General features: G+C 30.7%; 1 protein-coding gene across 1 annotated transcript; it reads right to left on the bottom strand.

The window, feature by feature from the left end:
* Positions 1–3,687: 3,687 nt before the first annotated feature.
* Positions 3,688–8,923, bottom strand: LOC127063208 (protein yellow). Its single transcript, XM_050992635.1, has 6 exons — positions 8,653–8,923; positions 5,427–5,556; positions 5,196–5,358; positions 4,611–4,970; positions 3,949–4,137; positions 3,688–3,870 (listed from the first exon to the last, which is right to left on the bottom strand). The coding sequence occupies exons 1-6, from the start codon at positions 8,921–8,923 to the stop codon at positions 3,688–3,690; spliced, it is 1,296 nt and encodes a 431-aa protein (XP_050848592.1).
* Between the last annotated feature and the right edge of the window lie 7,840 nt (positions 8,924–16,763).

The following is a 16,763-nucleotide window of genomic DNA, read 5'->3' as shown; positions in this document are numbered from 1 at the left end:
AATCTAAATCTAGATTTTATAAAGTAAGTACTACCGGGCGAATGACTGCTTATTTTGGTTCATTTCAAAATTATTTTCCTTCTATTTCTAATTAAACATTAAAGTACTTCCATTTTATATTGCTAATGATACTTGGATAGATAAATAGAATTCTAAAATAATGTCTTAGAAAAACGTACTGAAAAATTCTAATTTCTAATTTAGATAGATACAAGGTTTTAATAAAAAAAGACAAATTTCTGGGAATGATATTAAAAAAACAAATAGTGGTGATAATATTTCTCTATTACATTATAATTCATATTTGGTCCATAGCTATCGCTGAAATCGTGCATATATTATGCACGAAAGGTATATAACTTCCGTGAATATCGTGTTTCTGAAAATGCTGTTGATAAAACAGAGGTAGATAAAGTAGAAATCTACTAATTTTGATTCAAGGAAAACCTGAATATATGCATAAGTTGCTATTATCTAATAATTAAACAATTAATTTTATATTACATTACTTAGATCGATACTCTGATGATAAATGCAAATATTATATTATTATTTCAATGTTATATATTATTCAACTAAATTTTTATTCTTAAATCTTCAACACCTGTAACTTCGCAACCTTATTTACATGGTCGCAAAATGATAGTATACCAATGCATAATAAAACATTATGTCGATTGTAAAAAAATTAACGTACAATTTAATATAATGGATTTTAATAAAAGTAATTTGCAAACGAATAATATATGTCGTTTACTAATAAAAATGCAAAGCATAGAAATTAAAAATCATCGAATCTATTTTAATAATCACCGAAAAAGACGTAGGTTTAATCAACTGACTATTCGCGCTGAGCAACAGCACCTATAATTAGTACTTTTGAATAAGATCTGATCGCCTCAAATCGGACAGCTCAGTTTCCATGAAAATGAAAGACAACGGTTAATAAAGGCAAGATGTGTTGTTCGTTATTACTTCGTGGGAAAGGAAGGATTGGAATGGAAAATAAGGCAAAAGATTGATAATGAAGAAGAAAGAGAAACAAGGAGCAAAAGAGTCGGAGATAGAGAGAAAAAGAAAAAGAAAAAGAAAAAAAGAGACGAACAAGATGACGAAAAGAACGACGAGAAAGCGTTTCGATGCGAAAGTTGCCGTGCGAATAACTCGTTACCAGAAATATATCGTCGTCTTTAAGGGGAGCGCGAGTTGGCTCGAGCCAACCAACCCATAATTACCGGCGCCGATGGTAAAAAAAAGCCGAGGGTCGGCCTGGAGCAGGCACCTTTTAAAAAGGTGTTAAAGCGTGCCGCGGGCGTGGGTAGGTGTTAATTTAAAACAAACCTAAGGATAGTAAGCTGATACGAAATCCGAAAGACCAAGCAGCGAGTACGCACGTTGCCTCCTGAGATAAAATTTGATCGAGAAACGTTCGTTCTTTCTTCTTTCTTGATTCCTCGTAAATTGGAATCGGTCTCAAGTAAAGAGAAAATAGAATAAAGAATAGAAGGTATTGTAGACTATTTAAAATTTTTAATACGTATTTGTTGGATATTTGTTTTGTTTTTTTTTAATATTTTATGAAAAGTTTCGAGGACTAATGCTAAAGTTATATGTATAAAATGTGCGTTTAAAGATTGAAACCAACATCGATCGTGTTACTATAATCCATCTGATTTTGACAGATTTAAACTTTTATTCATTTTATTTAATATACGTATAATAAAAATAATATTTTCTCTAATAGAAAATATATTTATAAAGAATTTAAATTGAAAAGTTTTGTTCGACCAATAGAAAAGGAAGTTCTTATGAAAAGGAATTCTTGATCTTTTCTAACCTGGAGATTATAATCCATACCGGTACCCATAATGCACATCGTTCTTGATCGGAATCGATGTGTTAACGAGACAGACTTAGAACCTTTGAAACTTCTTTTATCGATCGAAGAAAGATGGCAAGAGGGAAAGAAAAGATACAAAAGGGAGAAAGAAGGAGAGAGAAGGAAGGGGATGAAGGGCCGTTTTCCAAATTGAAAACACCTTCGTTATCATCTATAGTAATCTCACGCACGTATCTCGTTCGGCCTCTAATCGCCAGTTAGTCGTGCCAAATGCTACGATCTACGATCCATAGATCGTAAGAATTAGCATTTGAAGCGTGAATCTTCCTACACGAAATTCTTATTGTTTTTTCTGCTTTGCGTATCTTATCTGTTTTAAAAATTCTTAGGTAAATTTTTTTCTAGGTAGGATTTGCTTCTTCGAAGAAAAAAAAGTATTCTTATTTTTTATTTATCTAAAGTATGAAAGCAATTTTAAATAAATTTAACTTTTCACAAGATTATTTTATTACACGAGGCGCGTACAAAATATTGTACTATACTTCTTCGATTTACTTAATATAACGAAATAGTGGCAATAACGAAATATCAAAGAGTTCTAAATTTAAAAGTCGAAAGAAAGAAAGACGATGATCTTATGTTCTCCGGCAAGATCATATTTTACTGGTGGGGGCGTGAAACGGATAATTTTGTAAGAATCGTGCGAGCGATATCCGATCGTATATCAGAGCACGAAATGGCTGGTCGCCTTAAAATTATCGGAAACGAGGGCCAAACTAATGGGGCACGTTGGGCCATCTGGCTCCTGCGGGCTGGCTGATTCACGCCAATTCGATAACCGTTTTCACGCCGTATAAACGTTCAAAATTGGCCCAAGTGTTAGGATGTCTCGCCTAGTTCTTACCACTACCGCCGCCATTGTAAGACATTTTGATTTACCTCCTACGATTTTCACGACGGGTTATGATCTATAAACTTTGAGATTCGCTTCGAAACTTTATTCAAAATCTAATTTAGAAAAGAAATATTTTTTTTCAAAGTACACGAGATAAATTAGTATTGAAATATTAAAATTAATTTACGGTTAACTATTAAAATTAATCATATCAATCAAAGGAGTTAAAAATAACTAAATAATATAATGAAAGAACGAATATAATTGACAAATATGTGTTTATTCTAATATTGTATATTATTGAAAATATTACACTTGTGCCATTCAAATGTTTTTACAAAGCTCTCTAATTTATGAATACGCTTTATCTATACTATAAACTCTTGCAAAGGATGGAATCGCGAAAAAAGGGATAAAATCTTTTTTAAAAAAAGAAGGAAGAAAAAAGGAAGTATCTACATCGAATCTCCATCGGAATAGGGATATTATTATTTCCTAGGAGCCTCCCGCTATCATGAATTATTGATGAGGCGGCCAGTCGTCCTGGTAAATCGCTCGAAAGGACCCTAAAGGACTTGTAAAGTCTCCGCATAGAAGCAGTGTTAACGACCAAGTTTTAGAGTAGTGGGAGAAAGAGAAAGGAGACGAAAGGTAGTCGATATACACTTCTGTTCCGTTTATTTACTTCTACCTTCTTTCCTTTATCTCGTTTTCTTCTTTTCTTTAAGAGATGAACAAGAAAAAGGAAGAAGAAAAAGGAAGAAGAAAAAGAATAAGAAGAATAAGAAAGCAAAGTCGGCGATCGTACAAACGACCAATTGTATTTAGATGGCCGGAACTCTCGAGGGCAGCAGGAGACCGCTCGAAACCTTGAGCGGGTAAACGCGTGATTCCATCTTTTTTCAAAATAGATTTTACGCGCTTCTTATTCTTTCTTTTAACTATCATCAGATCATCGGTCCCACCAAATGTGATTATTGACGTATCGCCATGGTGTGTTTTCGCAGATAGTGCCGGAGATAGCTTCCTGAATTGGTACAGTTAATATTCTGAAGTTTACATCAGTATAGTTTAAAGTTGAAAGCAGGAAGACTGGCATCTTATCCGATATTATCCAAAGCATGCCTTTGTTCACCTGGAATGTTTGAACATTATCTTTTTTATGTTATTTTGATCTCGAATGTTTCCTACTTTCTTTGAGTTTTAATCTTACCTTGACGTCCGCTGGGAATATTAAAGCCTCGTCATGTTTTGCGACTAACGCTTGATTAGCAGGAGTATAAGGCAATTGAGAGTTCCAGCATCCTACTGCATTTTGATCGATCAAATTGAAGAACTGCAGTCCATTCTCGTCCATAATCGATGCAGTACAGTGTGAGTTAGGTCCTCTCTCTTCGAGTGCCTATATAAACAAAAAAACAAAAACTTACATTCAATGGTAATATTGCTAATTTTTTACTTTGGAAAAATATAAAGATATACAATAATAATAAATAAAAGAATAATAAATAATAAAAAAGAAGAATAAAAAAGAATAATGATCTTAATTTTTGCATTCATAATTTTAATGAAAGAATGAAAGTATAATTAAACTTTGAAATCATTGAGATTCTTTTTGGATAAAGTTCTCAGAAACATGTCTTTGTCATTATCAAGAAATTGTTTTTTTCACAAACAGCGAATATTATCGGTCGTCTTTTTATAAACTTGATCGATTTATCTCCCGTCTTGCGTTATGTCATTCCGTTATGTTTCGTAGGCGTGGAAACGTAAATCGTAATAATGAAAACCGGTTTAAGAGTCGTTCATGATGTTGAAAGAAGAAGAAAAAGAAGAATAAAGAGAGAAAGTGAGTGAAATCATGCTTTTATTCACCTGGAACTCGTGATAGCTGTCCTTTGCAAGTTCCTCGTTCCTTAGAATCCTCGTTGAGATGGCAAACTCTCGATTACTACTCAGTGGATGGAAGAAGAGCGTTCTATAACCATCCAAGGCTATTGGAGAAAGACTCATACCGAAAATACCCTCTTCGCCCCATTGGAAGTTAAGACCAGCAATATTGTAATCACCAGCAAGTGGATCAGGCATGAAATAACTATGAGTTATTCGCCAGGATTTGTTTTGTTCCCAAGAATAAACTATTAGTCCGTAACCGAGTTCATCTGACATGTAGGCAAAGGCATCGTCACAGCCACCCTTTCCAAGATCTACGGCTATGTTTGCGATGAAGGTATTCTGTGAAAAATGTCCGCGAGATTAATATCTTCACAGTAGTCTTAAAAATTTGAATAGGTTGTAATCGTATGGAAAACGAAAGTTCGTAAGTTCATGATAATCAATTTCAGTGAATTTGCAAGCATTTTGATTTTAGATTCCAATGAGAGATATGTTGCAAATATTGAAGAATTTTCTAATAATTTTATATGAGTTTATTTAAAATAAACGTTTATAGAATCATACTTGATTGATATCGTCTGGACGGAGCCTGTACTGTCTCAGAATCTTATCTGTGTTCAAATCGAAAATATTTAATGTGTAAGGACATGCTTGCACAGTTGTATCACCAATTCCAATAGTACCAGTGTCCAAAACCCACAATCTATCGCATACATCAGCGTGTATTCTGTAAATTAGATCCGCTTATTATTAATTCTTAAATTTTTTTCTTCACCGATTATTGATGATAATTACCTATATACAGTAGTTAATCCAGATCCGCAAGCACCAGCCTTATTCTGAGCCCAATTTGGATATGGAGTGAGTTTAGGTGAACCTCCACGATTTGCATCCAACGAAATGTAATTCAATGTCGCTGGTATACCTTCATAGATTTGTATAATATAAGAATTTGTTGAAATATAATCAAAATTGTATGTACTATCAATGTTATCAAAATTCATATCATATTAACATCTTTTTGAAAACACATTTTAATCTAAAAATTAATTTGACGTAATATTTAAAATATAAAAACTGAATTTATTATTGCAAATAACATATGTACGTACTATTCGTATTTCAGTATTTAAAAAGTTGTCTATAATAGTTAACTAATTTTGGTGATCCTTTTTCGACGAAATCTACAGAATACTCGTTATGTGAATTTAAACTTATTCGTTATGGATGGAAGAATAAAAGTATTTATGAATATGTACGAGCTCTGAAACTTTTTTGTAATAACAGCCTTGATAAATATATCACTTTAGATTTTATTAGAGAAAGCTAATGGAAAGCACATTAAAAATAGAGAAAAAATTTCGAGAAATTAAAGATTTCTTTCATTCTTTTGTAGTTAAGCCTCTAATTCAGTAAGATTGAACAAAATGTGATGTATAGACTTTCATCATGTGATGTATAGTTCATTCATTATTTTTTTTTAAATTTCTATTCATGTTTAATAAGAATATTTAACAAGAAGTTATGATGTGTTATAATCGATTAAATTAAGATTTTTTCACAGAATTTTCATATTAGAATTTATGATCGATTTTTTTTCGTCACTTTTGTATTTAAGTTTGCCAAAAAGATATAATATAAATCAATAAAAAGAAATAGACGTTGAGAAAGAATTGTAGAATATTTACTTTGCTAACGATAGTTAAATTTGATAGCCTCTAATTTTACCTACAAACCACAGAAAAAAAAGAAAAAGGATAAAAATTATACAAGTACGAGTTTAGCGGAATTAAAATTGAAATGTACCCGTTCTATCGATAGCGTGCTGGTAATTATAGTATTTACTTTCTCATATCATTAGATAACTAGAATGTAAAATTTCTTATAATTACCTACACTGCTATTTTATACAGTTACTTACTAGAGGAGTTTCACCGATACGTTTTAGTATCATGTCTTTTGAAATTTGTTCTTGATAATTAATTGATTAATTAATAAATAAATTAATGTACCACAAAAAAAGCAAATTGCTTTATGTTTCCTTTGTTGTCCCAGAATGTCATTTTATTGAAATCGAAATTGGATATTTTTTATTCAGATTATTTGATAATTCACTTAATTAAAAACATCGTTCAATATATCTAATTCACATATCTAATCGATAGAAGTTTAGTAACCAATCTGTTACACTTGAGTAACCAAGTATGATTTCATTTTATAATATAATCAAATTACTCTTCATAAATAAACAAAATAATAATTCATAAGTAAATGCTTTTAACAAAGATTATTAAATATATGCATCTCAACAGACTCGATTTCTTACGAGTGATATTAACCAAGATATTAATCAATATAAAATATATTTTCGTATATTACCACCATTTTGGCAGTTCGTGATCAAATGTTATGAGTAAAAAATTGAGAAGCTCATTTCGAATTGAATTTTTTATGTTGTTGTTTATGTAGTAAATAAATATACATATCGAGCCTATACGATAAACTCGTTCGACTTTACAAAATCGCTTATTCCGATTCGAGCAAATCGTTGACACGACCATTATTTTGTCGCGGAGGAGTTCATTGAACACAAAAGTACCCAGAAGGGTCCGACAAAGTCTCTTTCTCTTTCTTCTTTTTGCCTCTCGTTTCCTCTTTCCTTTCTTCCTTCCTTCTCCGTCGGTACTCTCTCAGCAAGTTCGGAGCCCACGGTGAATCTGAAGTTACGCAAAAGAATGGGACAAACACCGAGGGCGCATAAAAACCTGCCCTAAAGACAATGGCGGTCACAGGGAGCGGTTTGTGGTTCGTTTCGAAAGCTCCTAGAAACGGAACGAGGAGGATCGAAAGAGAAAAAAGAAGAAAAGCCAGCGCTATACCCGATATCTATTGTTTCACCACGAATCTACATCCCAAAATACCAGCACCTTATTCTCGCCTTTAGCTTCCTTTTTATTCTCGAATTTATTACTCGAACATGTTTCTCTCACTATTTTATTTTTATTCTTCTTTCTTTCTGACTCTTTAAATCACTTCGCCTTCAACCATGAGAAATTAACGACGAAAAGACGAATGTATTGTAACAGGATCAACAAGGATACGAATTTATCGAAATATATATGTTCAGTTTAAAGATTCTAACAATATCAGGAAAATTATGTGTTGAATACGATTCAAGGCAGTGATTCAAAGGCAGAGACAGAGACATAGAGAAGCAGAAAGAAAGAAAGAGAGAAAAGCAAAAAGATGGAACATACAAGGATCGTACACAGCGTGCCGCCATCATTGACCATCCGTGCTTGGTACAATGGCCTGGCGTGCGCCAATGCATATAATAAATATAAAACACGTAGAGGGGAAGGGTGTGGAGGGAATGGAGAAGTCTGATAAAGGACATGGGAGTGAATAAACCCAGGAAGAAGAGGGCTGGATTTCGTATGCTTTAGAGAAGATGGAGCTTTCGAGGAGTAGAATGAGTGAGTGAGTGAGATAGAGAAAGGCAGAGAGAGAAAGATGGAGAGAAAGAGAACTCCATTCAAGTTGCTCTCGCGGTTTTCGGCATTTTTTGTCACGAACCGGAAGTCGACCAGACGAGATTCGAACGTATACCTCCTGTGACACTGCCCTTGCCTCCTCTATAGTTCTCTTACGGACTTCCGGTTCCTGACTTGGGACACGTATGATCATTAGCGAACTAACAGCACGGAAGGGACGGTTCTACCTTTTTCTGTCTTTTTTTTTCAACATCGAGATAAAAAAGACGAACGTTTCGTGTTCGTTACTTTTAATTCCTACTTTATCATTCATCATAATTTTTATTCGATCGATAAAATATCTTTTTTATAAATTGATAAATTAAATATCTACCCATAAAGAAGAAACGTTGGAACGAATCGTATTATCTTTGTAATGAATCTTGATTGACATTCATTAGATTTATATAAAAGACGTAATAAAATGAATAGTACAAAGACACCAATAAGACTAATGAAGAAGTTATCGAAAGTGAAAGATAACTTACCATTTCGCCATCTTGGAACCGTGACGAAGAGTTTATTACGCCATATTTCTATACCCACTGGTAATGCATTCTCCGGTATGAATTCTCCCATCGATAAAGCGAGCTTCCTACTCGCTTCATCGGGATAAGCAAAATCTAGAATCTTCCAGGAATATCGTTCGAGAAGTGGAGCTCGTCCAAAATGAGAGTCCCATCTTCCAAGGGTATTACTGGCATAAATTGTAGTTAAAATGGTGGATAATAAGCAAATAGAAATGATGAACAGATTCATTTTTCTTGTTTGAGACTAATTTTCTTTTTTCGTCGTCTTTTATCTGCAAAAGAATGAAATCAATGTACCGATTCAATGAATATTTTTAAAAAGTTAATTCAGTGTTCTTTACATTAGATACAATTTAATTATTTAATATATATGAATGCAATCAATAAATATTTATTTAGAGCATCCATTCAAGGTTCAAAATCAATATGAAAACAAATTTATCTATTCCAATTTTAGTAGTATCATATAATTATGTTTTTCTTACGCGAGATGATCTCTTATATCCATTCATAAATATTCTTTCTTTTTTATCGTCATACTAAACTTTATCAAAAAATTAATGCATGATTAAATTAAAAAAATTATGCATGACAACGAATAAATGGAAGAAAAATCGATGAATAGTTAACCTAATTAACGATATATATACGGATATATATACATGTCTGACTAATAACACGACGATTAAGCGGAGAAAAAGAAAAGCACGAATAAGAAAATGAATGGTTTTAGTCAAATCTGTCATTTAAAACAAAACAGGTTATTCTGGATCCTTGATATTACATGCTCCAATTCTCTTTATAATATGTATATGAATAAAAAAAATATATACCTATGATACAAAATTCTTATTATTAGATACGACGTTTTAATGAAAATAAAAGATTTTCTTTTTATTTTATGAGATAATTAGAAAGAAATTAATAAAAAGTAATAAACAATGGCATTCTTAAAGAGGAAAAATCTACTAAGAGAGAATAATTCATTCGTCATATCAAAACTAAAAAAAAATTATGCTTAAAAATATAAATCGTAAGAGAGAGTTGTATCTTTCCTACACGCGTTAATGTATACCGTTCCTATCTAGAAACTGGTTTACATTCTGTCACGTGTTAAGAATCACGCGGAAATGAAACATGAAAATTTCTTGCATTTTCATTTTTAAATACTTCGATAAGTAATTAATTCAATAAAGATCTCATTGATCAGAGTAAAAGTCGAAGAAATCTTGCAGTTCTTGGTAAAGTTGAAAACTTTTCGGTGTTCTTCAAAAACGAATAATTCCGAACTTGTTCCTCTTCTAATGTAAAATCTCCCGCTATGATTCATAGCGTTTAAGATCTTCCACGTGTTAATTGACGAAATAATTATGTGAATTAATATGTCGAATCATATATTATTTTCTCTTTAAGTAACAACTTTAAAAAAGCATAATCTCATATTGTAAATTACTGACAATAAAATAATAGAAAAATAAATCTCCGTTTCAATATTAAATGTAAAACCTTTTGAAGAATATTTATATAAAAGTAAAAAAAAACTAATACATGATAATTGATATAAATAAAGTTCTACGAAATCCATTAAGCAATCAAATCTGCACAACATCAAAGACATTTTTATTATAAAATCGGATCAATGAATGTTAAGAATAATGAATATCAATATGAATATTAATAACGACGACTCTTAGTACCACTTTAAATAATTATGGGATATTATTAAATAAACAAAAAGACGATTAGATTCGTCAAAACGCACTTATCGAAGAGTGTATTTGAAGATGTTGTTCTAAGTTTCGCGAAATAAAATGAGAAGACACTTAAAAGTCACTGACGAATAATGCAGGCAAACTGTGGCTTTCCGTATTTGAGAGCGGGTATATATGTAGCCGAGGAAAAGGAGACTCTATAGCGGGCTCATTTCACCTTACCCTACGTCACGAACCTCAAGAGAAATGTATCTCGATGTATGATAGTCGGCTGTTTCGCCAACTGAACTCTATTAAAGCATATATTTCAGTTTTTGATAATAGTATTGCTCATCTTTTTTTATAAGAGGTTTTTCATAACTCCTAGAATGAAAGAAACGCATCAAAGCGTTTCCGATTTTTATTTTATTGCAAATACTCTTAATTATAATGTTCGTATTACGTGTGATTTATATCAAATGCGAATTGGTAGCAACTCGGCATAGAGTTTCTATGAATTTCCGACTTGGGTGGTTTTTTCTTATCTTAATTGAATTTTTATACGGGTCTGCATGATTTTTAGATTTTTTTTTGTTTCATGTTTTTCTCTTTTATTATATTATGTATATTCACAAATATATTCATTAAATTCTAAGATTATATGATTGATATTTGAAATAATTTTGCAAAAGTCTAGAGTTGATTTAGATTACATTCACATCATATTCGCTATTTTTTTGTTTCTAGTTTTACGTAGGTGTATTATTCGACTATTATTATCTTGTATCTAAAATGTTTTAAATAGTTATATTTAAATAGTATATGTTGAATTTTGAATTGCAAATCCGATAAAGCTAGTATGTGGCGAAAGTATGTGAAAGCGTGGACGGATATATGACAAATAAATAACTAGATAATATGATATTCAAGATGGAAAGAAAACAATCAATAAAAAAATGATAAAGTTTAGTTTAAAGTTTCAGAAAATATTAAAAAGAGAAAAGTAAGAATAAAGTATAAAAAGTTAAAGAGAATAAAAGAGAAAGTGTCAAAGTGCAAAGAGTCAAATTACGAAAATGTACCATTTTGTTATTTTCATATCTACATTAAATAAATCAAATACAATTGTATCATATTGCTATTTTACAATCACTACTACTATATCAATTCCAACAATACCTATCAATACAAAAACATAATTAGAAACAAAAATAATCAGAGAGATATCGATATTTCAGTAATTGTAATAAATTTTATTCCATACTTGATTACAATATAAAATACAGAAAACTATAACACTTCGGATACACCTGCACCTAATTATATTTCTATGTCATTTGTGTTATAATTTCAATCAAATTTCTAATTTATTCGAATTTGATACATTGTTTCGTACGTGTCGTAATCGGTCGATTGGAAATTTTAAGTGTGCGTAGGAAATATATTGAAGGCGGAAACATTTAACGAATATGTTTCAAGGTACAAAAAGGCCATTCATTAAGAGTAATGAGCTGACAACAAAAAATCGTTTTATATCTCATGGATGATCGGTTACGGAGAATAAATATGCACGCACTTTTGAACCAGTACCCAGACGAACCGCACACAGAGAAACAAAACCCTTTTTCTTCCGCGATTTTTTATTAATCGTCGAGGAAGCAAATTCTTTTAAAGAGTAATCAAAACTTGACAATATAACGAAAAGTCAAAGAACATTTTAAACGTGTAATTTCGGTTTAATTTATTATTACTACCCTTTTGATTACGTTCGTGTTAACGAGCATACCGATTTAAGATCGTGAACATAATTAGTCTGACAACTTTTTTCCGTCGTTCGATTTTTGAGAAGCTTCGAAATGAAATACTCTATAGAAATTGTTTGAAGACTTGCAGTGAAATCGATTCGAAATTGTTTTGAAAAAATTCTTCCTCTTTCTTTAATTTGTAAAAAAAGATTAATTATACTTAGAAGTGGAAGTATCCGTAAATTATATAGAAAGGAGAATTTATTTATAAGGAATAGAAAATGCGAGATAAAACGTAACTCTTTTGTCGTATTTAGTAAATCGAGAAGTCATTGATACAAAACGAGTATCTATAAAAGAATATAAAATATTTACAAGATATTTAAACGTATGGAGCAATGGTATCATAAATAGAAGACAAATAGTTTTACATATGAGATCAGCACAGATAACTATTCTTACTTGTCATAAGACTATCCCACGTATTACAAATAATGATAAGTTATAAGGAAATGTTGCATCGACATAAGTCGACATAGCAAAAAAAATTCGTTATTGCATAACTTATTACTACCGATTCCTGCTTTTATTTTTATTTAAATAGTTAACAAGATAAAAACTTGTAGGTATCTCAGTATCGTGTGAAGTTTCATTTTAATGAATTTCGATTACATGTTGAGAATGATAGGTAGGTAATATTTTTTTATAATTTAGAAAGTATAGAGAGAAAGAGCATGAGAAAGAAAGAGAAAGAAGGAGAAAATAGTAATAATTACCAAATTTATTTATTATACATGTATGAGTAATATTAATGAATTTCTTAAATCAATTTTGATGATTTGCATTATTTCATTGTCTTGACCCAATGAAAGTATTCATAAACATCTCTGAGAAACATTCGATGCTAAGCTTTTTTTCTATTTCACCTAACAATGATATCGATCTATCGAGTGATTGATTGAGGCAGTTTATTGTCCACTCGTTAAGTACGAATGGCAATTAGAGCTACAAGTTTCAAGGAACATTTATTATCGGGTTACATAACATTAGTCATAAAACGATTTCGCATTTTATTATGTTTCCTTATGCTTCTTTTTAAATTATTACGGTTTTTATTCATCCTACTTTTATCGGTTATTAAAAAAAATTTGTTGCATCTGTTCAGTTAATGTAATTTCTAATTATTTAAGAAACGAAAACTGATGTCTTTCAATTTTTTTTTAGCAATATATCACATAGTTTGTTCTACAATTACTTAAAGTGATTCGATCAATTATAGTATTTCTTCGTTAGCGTTTTAAATCCTATTTACAAAAGGAAATGCTAAGTCGTGGAGATGCAGGACTTCTTGCTACTGCATTAGTGTTTATATACATATATATACATACATGATAGTAAAAATCTTTGCTTCGTATACACGCCTTATGCGTTTCACGGTCCATCGCCTTCAATTCACTATCGCATTGCATCGTATCTGCGAAAATATCTTTTATCGGTCGGCTATTAACCAACGTCACCAAGTAAAACTGTCACTTTTTTTTCTGACATATATTTTCCTTTTCGCAAGCAGGTAAACAGATTTGACGATTCGATAGAACTCGACAGGTCAATGCCTACGCAACCAGGACTCGTTTGATACTCGATAGTCATGCTAGAGCAGACCAGTGGGTTGCAAAAGACACTTCTAATATCTCGACATTTTATTTTTCATTTCTTTTTTTTTTCTTTTCCGGTAATATACTAGTCAAATTCTATAGGAATAAACCGGAGCACTTAAAAAGTAGTACGTTTGGTGAAAGTGATTTTCCAAGATATTTTTTGAACGTATGCATATTTGCATAATCAATAGATTGGTTCTAGAAAAGAAATAACAAATAAAGAATTAGGAAAAGGATCTTTATCTTTTACATTTATCAAGTTATAAATATTTATTATGATTAAATAAACCAGAACAATTTTTAACGAAATAATTTTCTTTATTTCATAATATGCAAATAAACTATATATATAATTATATCGAGCCGATAGACTAAACCGAAAGGAATAATCGAAAATATTGCACACAAGCCTTCACGTTTTTGTGCAATATCAACAGAAGAGATCAGCGGTACGTCTTGTAAGACAGCGGTAAGACTAAAGAGATAAAGGTTTGACATTACGCGGATTTCAAAAAGAAATGAAATAAACGAAAGAAAACTGTCTTCTCGGTTAATGAAGTCCATTTTGCATTCTTTGAATTCAATTGGATAACAAGAGCTGAATTGAATAAAACAGAATTACAAATGTTACAATATATATAATAAATTTGAATGCATTCATACTTATATGTGAATAATGGTGAATATACGCAAACTATTTATATTTATGACAGTCCTTCTTAAACAAAAATTCTATGCTATATTTAAACAATTTTAAATATATTAATTATATAATAAAATTGATAAAAATTTCGTAATTCAGGCAGATTATAATTCATATCACTCCTTTATGCTATTGTTTTAATGACTTCAATCAGATTTCGAATATTCCCTTGAATTTAACTATCTAATCAGTTTTTTAATTTTTTCTTCTTGACAGTATGTAACGACATGCATCGATTTGAAATACAATAAGTATACTTTCTTTATAGTTTTGCATACATACATTTCAATAGATATGTCAACTGCTGTTTTATCATGATAAAAATAGCAACATTGTTGTCTTTGGTCAAACGAAACCTGACCAATACTTTGTCGACTTTAGATAATATAATTTTACATTAAGGAACTGCACTGTAGCATTCACTATCTCATGGATAGATCACTACCCTATTCGTTACCGGACCTCGTTCCCGACCTAGAATATAAATGACAGTCTTATGCTACAAGGTTATATTTACTTAGTTATGAAGGTTAACATACCGTTTAGCGATAATTCTGAAAGTGATCGATAATTTTGCTTATGTAATAAAAAAATGCAGGAATTATAAAAATGTTGCTTTATCTATTCGTACCAATTTAATATGCAATGTACAGACACATATAGGTACTATAGTGTGTAGATATTATATAATACAAATGGTTATCATAGAACGTACACTTCATTATCCATTTATTAAGATTTAACTACATAAAACATTCGAAGAGAGGATGACAAAAATAACATTTTGTATATTTATAATATAATAATGTGTGTGTAATACTGTGTATTCACAGACATTTTATATATTTCAAAAAATCAACATGAACGCGTAAATAAAAATCATCTATAAAAAATCTTATAAAGAATGAGAAATCAGTAGAAAGAGAGCGAAAAAAAAGAATATTAGATTGTTGCATTATCCTCGACGAAGTCATTAGAAGGTGAGAATTATTACTGAATGAGATAAGTTATATTTGGATTTTTACAAAATCCAGTGGTAGAATTTCCTGCGGAATTTTCAGGTAAGGAGAATTATGTTGGTCGGGCATGACCATACAAGGTCCTGCGAAACTGGTAATCGTTCGCCAAATGCAATGTAGAAAGTAAACTACGTATGGTATTGGCTACACTATGGTTAGAAAATATTTAAATTTCTTCAGTGTAAAGTTGTAACTACGTTTATTACCTTTCTACTTATTCATAGCATATTCTTACTCTTAATTGAAGGATAGCCACTTTTCAAGATAGTCATTACCGAAGAAAATCCACTCGTTATTCGTATCATATAACTAGTTCACACTACGTTTGTAACAATTATGGTTTCCGTATGTTTTAGTAAACTACTTACTTATAATATATCATTTGACATGATATTGTCATATCGATAAATCAATAAAACAATTTAAATTATGAATTGTATATACAAATATATGAATAAATATTTTTTTGTTTCTTAATTTTTTTCAAACAAAATTTCTTAAAGTTTATCGTTTTAAAGAAGTTTTATGATTAGTTGTAAAGCGAAAAAAGTTTCGTTTCGAGCAATGAAACTCATTATCACAAAGCCGTATAACACGCTAGTTGGATTCTTACACGTAGAAGCGATTTTCCTTCTCGATAAGGGATCGCGAAAGAAAAGTGAACGATCGCGTGCATCTTGGTTTCCTTCAGTTGTTTATACAGCGTGTTTCAAAAATCACTATTTATTTCAATAAGGTTGGATATTTTTTTTTTAAATATTATGCTGGCATAAACATATGTTCTGGTGCAAATTTATAAAAGAGAAGCATTTATAAAAGATCTGTAATTATCGAGTTGTAAGGCAACTTACGTGTAAGATATTCTACATGCAATAATTTATCACTTTAAACTTTGTGGAAACATTGATGTTTGGTCTTCATGTAAAGACAAATACATAAATAATATTAATTCTTTGTGGTATTTGCTTCAAAATAAATATATTTTTCATACCTTAATTTTTTAAATTTCCATTATTTTTCAGAATAGATATTAGTTTTTGAGACACTGTATATATATATTATGTTTTCAAATATATGAAATATCGCATGTTCGTAAGATTTAAATGTAATTAGCAGTATTAGAGAGGAAAACATTTCTAGTTTCTTTACTTTGCTTATCAAAGTAAAGAACGTACGCAAAGATATATAAATCGTTATATAACATCTGATTCTTTCTTCATATTTTCTATTTGCTTTAACAAAAGAAACTATTA

Source organism: Vespula vulgaris, chromosome 4 (genome assembly GCF_905475345.1).
Source record: "Vespula vulgaris chromosome 4, iyVesVulg1.1, whole genome shotgun sequence".
Taxonomy (NCBI): Eukaryota; Metazoa; Arthropoda; class Insecta; order Hymenoptera; family Vespidae; genus Vespula; species Vespula vulgaris.
Note: the sequence above shows the minus strand (reverse complement) of the source record. Positions and strands in the feature narration are given on the sequence as shown.